Genomic DNA, 5,582 nt, shown 5'->3' on the forward strand with positions numbered 1-5,582 from the left:
GGGCCCGGCCGCCGATTGCAGGGCTCAGGGCTGCGGCCGTCCGTCCCCAAGGCCGTTCCACAGAGGCTCCGAGAGGCGCACTTAGCACGCGGGAGCATCTCAGGGCGGCGAGGGGAGCGGGCCCAGCAGCCGCTCTTCCTTAAAGCGGGCATTTAAGTCGTCGAGGTGGGCTTGACCACGCGGTGACCGCCAGGTCGTCCTTGGCTTTGACGCGGGCACAGGCCAAGCCGGGCCATTTTCCCACAGCGGACCTTCGCTCTTTAAGACTTCGGTTATGGAAAGAAGAATCTTGTCCCGGTCCTCTTCAGTGTCACACAGCGTCACCCTTGCAAGTGCCCTCTCGTGGCATGGGGGTGGTCTCATCTGCCTCGGACATCACAGGGAAGTCATTCTTGTCTGTAACTCAGGTGTGCTTGTTACCTGAGGAAGGTTTGCATGGGATGCAGAGAAGCCCATGTGACGTTGTCGCCTTGGCGGACTGTGGTGCAGGCCGGTGTCAGAGTGTAATCGATGAGTTGTCTGATTTGCATGGATTCCTTTTCTCAAGCATCTGAAGGTGGATAGGTATCTAATAACTTTCTAGGAAAAATTTGACATCTTAAAATGTGATAATAATATGTTTGCCTGTGTGTTTGGGGAGGCAGAGCACTGCATCGTCAACTCGCATTTGAGGGTGCGTGAGGAAGGTGGGTGCCCAGGGAGGCGCACTGGTTGGCATAGGGTCCACGATCCATGGGCCCAAGAGCTCTAGGACTTTCCGTTCCTCAAGTTACCTGGCTCCCTGCCAAGCTCCTTCCTGCCATAATACTTGCCCCCCAACCTGGGCAAGAGTGATGGTGGAGGTGACACCCTAGCAAAGACCCCATTCCTTGGAAACCAGTTTCATATAAACCTATCTCAGCTGCCTTTTTTAATATGATGTATTTTTTAAATTAAAAAATAATGGCATCGTGTCTCTTGAAACCTGCACGTATCAATAGAAATGTGTTTTAAAGCCCTAATGAGTCCCAGGCTCAGTCTGTTGGCTTCTTTGCTTCTGTATCTGACTGCACTCCCCAGGGGGTCTCATTGTGTCCTTAACTTAATGTCATGTGCACTGATGACCTCTGAACTCTGGACAACTGCATTCTGCCATCTCATCAGCGTTTCTGTTTGGATGTCTAATACGCATCCAAGACTTAACGTGACCAAAAGTGGAGATGGATTTCCCCCCATGTCCCTGTCCTGAACGTCCCACCTCAGGACAGGGGACCACGGCTCGCAGTCATCTTTGCTTGACTCCACACTCAGTCCACGACCTAGTCCTCTAGGTGCACCTTAAGCACCCACCTTCACCATTGCTCTGAGCCACTGTCATTTCTCATGTGGACTGTCCAGCTGTCCCTAACAGTCCGCTGGCTCCACTTGGGCCTTCATTAGTCTTTTCTCCGCCCACCAGCAGAGTGGTCCTTTCAAACCTACATCAGGCGCGATGCTTCCCCTGCTCCAGGTTCCCCTGTGGTTTCCAGACCCCGTAGCCCTTACCTTGAGCAGAAGGCCCTGCTCGGTGTGGCCTCTGCTCACGTCTCAGCTCATTTCCGAGCACTCTCGGCCTTGGTCGTCACCCCACTGCAGCCTTTGTGCTCTTCCTTGACTGGCCAAGCTCCTGCCTGTCGTGGAACCTCTGTGCCTGCAGCTCCCTCTGCCTGGAATGCTCCTCCCCCAGGTACTGACCTCATTCACATGTGTTTGCAAATGTCACAGAAGCCTTGCCTGCCCACCCCAGCTACAGTGTCACCCTTGTCCAGCTGTTTTACTTGATGGCGCTTGTCCTGTCACACTGCCTGCCATTTTATGTAATTGTCTCTCTCCTCTACTGTGGTGTGACCGTGCACGTTGCCACTTTGATCAGTGCTGTCTCTGTCACCTAGATAAGCACCTGGCAGACACTAAGTGCTCATTAAATGTTTGTTGAGTGAATGAATTAAAAGTACACAAAAGTTGAAGTTTTCCTTCTTAAATTGTCTCCTAATGTATATTTCTATATTAAAAAGCAACTTTTAGCTGTAACCTATCCATATATGTAAGTAAGAGGGTGGCCGTGGGCCTGTGATTTATTCAACAGAAATAGTGGCATGGATAAAACATTCAGCCTCATCCACGGCCGTTCGCCACCCGTATCCCAACACTATGCCTGTTCCTTGATTACACTTATTTACTTGAACCATTTTCACACTGTTCCCACTGACTGGGTTTTCCTCTCAGTTCTCGTTTGCTTGGCAAGCTTCTTTCCTTCCCCTAGCGCCCAAGTCCAGTAGTCGCTCTCCTCGTGTCCCCGGGGCTAGCTCAGGGTCTGCAGCACATGCTCTGCGTGGACAGCGTAGCAGCCGGTCACACTCATAGAGGGCTTCCAGGTGCCAGTTCTGTCTTAAACGCTTTTCGTTACGCTGACTCATTAACTCTCTTAACCTCAGAGAGGTGTCTTTATCCTTATTTGATCAGTGAGAAAAATTGAGGTACAGGAAGATTAAATATCGTGCCCGAGGTCACAGAATTAGGCGGTAGTGGAGCAGGGAGCGGAACCCGGGCCGTCGGACCCCAGAGCCCAGTGCTGGGTGCTGCCCCAGGTGTACTGCCTCTCTTTTAGGAAAGACCTTGAATTGAGTCCCAGTATTCCCTCTGCTTTTGTGAGCGAGATTGTCGGATAGGATACGGGAAAGGTTTTTCAGAGTCAGGTTTATCTAGATTAAAATTCCTGTTTTTCTACCGACTAGGTAAGTGGCCTTGGGCAAATTACTTAGCCTCTTTGAGCCTCATTTTTTCATGGTCATAAGAATTATTTTATTTATGCTTCTGACCCTGTGAGAAAATTTCATTATTCCCATTTTACAGATGAAGATACCAAAGTTGAAAGTATCTGCAACTTGGCTCAAGCAGAGTAAAAGTCAGTCCTGTTTGATTCCCAAACCCATAAAGACTCACTTCAGGCCAGAGTGCGTGCGGGAGGCTCTGAGGGTGACTGGATCTCGAGATAGAAAAGGCTCAAGGAAGTACGTGGAGGGAGAGGTGAGGGCCTTGGATCACAGCAGGGCAGAGCTGCCTCCCATTCTGATAGTCAGCAAGCTTTCATTTTCATTTCGCACAGAAGCCTTCACCTGGTTGTAAATCACTGATAACTCATGAAGCGTGTTTTACAGGTGATTTCATTCATTTCACACTTGAAGTATTCTGCCCCAGAAGTTTATTTTGTTTTGCTATCTAAATAGCAAAACAAAATAAAAGTTAGGAATATAACACACTCAGTCTTATGTGCTAGTGTAATTAAAAATTGATTTTATAAGAAGAATTATGGAGCCAGTTTTGTCACCAGTGTGAGGGGGGCATCTACTTAAAAGAAAAAATAGGATTTATGTGTCTGTGTCTATTGGATGATATTATCTTTCCCGAATTTATTTTTGAGTCAACACGTTAAAATTATTTCTAAGAAATTTCTGATTCGCTTGGCATGCCTAGTATAGAATAAAGAAGTAACGATGCTTTTTACAGTGAAGTCCTTGTTCATCCCGTGAGGTTCCTCACCCGAGTGTGTTGGCATTTTTGCAAACCGAGTCAGCCATGAAAACGTCAGTTGTGTCTGTATTTCTGAATAAATGCAACAGAAATTATGTGTCTCCCCTCTGTCTCTCACCCCCTCTCTCTTGCACACACGCGCATGCACACACGCACACGCACACGCATGGAGATATACAGGCCTCTTTTTCTGAGAGGTAGAACGCCTAGCGGTTAAGAGTGTGAATTTAAGAGTCTGTCGAGGTTTGAATACTGGCCATGTCGCTCGGCTGGTTTGGGGCCTCGGGCAAGCTACCTCTGTGGCTCAGTTCTTTCTCTGTAAAGATACCAGTGACAGCGTGTGACGTCATTTTGAGGCTTGAGCTGTGCCGCCACAGTGCGTCTGCGCATGGCGCTGGGCGTGTGCCGTCTCGAGGAGGCACGTGCTGTCCTGCTTGGAGCTGATGTGGACGTCCCCTCTCGCCTTCCTGCGGCGGGAGGAACGCGGGCTGCGTTGGTGTGCCACTGACTTTCCCCCGTCCCTCGTGGCTGCACTGAGCAGTCATAGCACAGCGATGACTGTCCCGTTCGCTCTTGTCTCCTCGGCAGCCAGTCCACTTCACACCTTTGCTTCATGGTACCCACAGTTGTCTTAACCCACTTCCTGCTCCCAGGGTCCCATCTGCAGTCTGTTCGATGCCACTGCTCATTTCTCATCTCTCAAGCACGGCGACACTACCTGTTTGAAACCTGCTGGCTTCCACGGCTCCTCCTGGTTCACCCTGCCCTCTGCATAGAACCTCCCCTCGCTCCCTGCTGGGGTCCCACACCTGCCTGCTCCTGGCGGCCACCGCTGTGCCCGTTTCCTCATCTGTCCCTGGGTCTGCTCAGGCCTGAGCACAGCTCTCTGTGCTTCCTTTGTGAACGCTGTCATTGTCTATATTAGGCCAGTAGATTAAGGATTCCCTCTCTAGTACTACACACGTCAGCGTTTTGCTATGTTATCACAGAATGCTCTTAAAAACACTGTTTCACCATTGGCTGTTCTGCATTTTTTTGTCCGTTTGGGGACCAATTTTTGGTAAAGATAGTGGACATATATTTATCATTTCTCTGCAGATTGCTATGAAAACGAAATGTGTTTTTCAGATAACAGGTGGTCCTGTCTTCTCGAACTTCGATGTGTTCTGAAGACAACAGTCATGTTTGTTAGAGACAGAAGGAGAGCAGCTGAAATAGAAAGCCGAGGTGGCCTTTCAGTGGCAGCTCGGTGGTCAGAGGGGTGGTTCAGAGGTCACCAGATGCGGTCGCATGTGAGCTCTGAGCCAGACTGCCTGGTCTCGCACCCCAGCCCTGCCGACTCAGAGAGAGGGTGCCGGTCGCAGTGTGTCGCAGAGCTGTCGAAATCGAATGAGCCACGTGGGTGTTCAGTGCCGTGCCTGGCATGTAAGCTTGTTAGTGCCACCTTACGAACAGAACACTGTGCTGGAAAGCAGAAGGCCATATCTGAACAACTGGTTTTTTAATGCACTTATTTTTAGCAGGAAAAAACCCATTGGGTTTTGAGGCTGGACTTTGACCTGCTATCGATCCCTTTTCTCTTGTCGGTTTGCAGCTGCAGAAACGGCGCGGCTGTTCTCACAAAGCGTGGCTAGCGGAGCGCCATGAGCAGAGCACCCAGCGATCTCGAGCTCAGGCTGGCCCGGGCTGGGCAGGAGCACCTGCTGCGGTTCTGGGATGAGCTGGAAGAGGCCCAGCGGGCGGAGCTCTGTGCAGAGCTCCAGGCCATGGACTTTGAGGAGCTGAGCATCTTTTTCCAGAAGGCCACCGAAGGAGTCCGCCAGTTCTCTCAGCTGGAGAAGGTGGATGCGCGGATGGAGCCTATCCCTCGGGAAGTGCTGGGCAGCGCTACGCGGGATCAAGACCAGCTCCAGGCCTGGGAAAGTGAAGGTACCGAGCACGGGAATGCGTGTGCTGTAGTTTATTCTGAGATACACAAAACTGTCAAAGCCACGGAGCCGTGTGATCAGCATTTTGACTCTCGTACTACCTTC

At 50.5% G+C, this 5,582-nt stretch overlaps 1 protein-coding gene across 3 annotated transcripts in view; it reads left to right on the forward strand.

Annotated features, from left to right (window-relative positions):
* The first annotated feature begins 5,143 nt into the window (after window positions 1–5,143).
* Window positions 5,144–5,582, forward strand: part of UAP1 (UDP-N-acetylglucosamine pyrophosphorylase 1) — an 18,633-nt gene continuing 18,194 nt past the window's right edge. For all 3 annotated transcript variants that reach the window (XM_011377034.2, XM_011377035.2, XM_011377036.2), the window contains exon 1: window positions 5,144–5,478. In XM_011377034.2, the coding sequence (XP_011375336.1) occupies window positions 5,193–5,478 (286 nt within the window). In that variant the 5' untranslated portion in view covers window positions 5,144–5,192. The remainder of the gene's footprint in view (window positions 5,479–5,582) is intronic.

This window comes from Pteropus vampyrus, unplaced genomic scaffold, assembly GCF_000151845.1.
Source record: "Pteropus vampyrus isolate Shadow unplaced genomic scaffold, Pvam_2.0 Scaffold304, whole genome shotgun sequence".
NCBI lineage: Eukaryota > Metazoa > Chordata > Mammalia > Chiroptera > Pteropodidae > Pteropus > Pteropus vampyrus.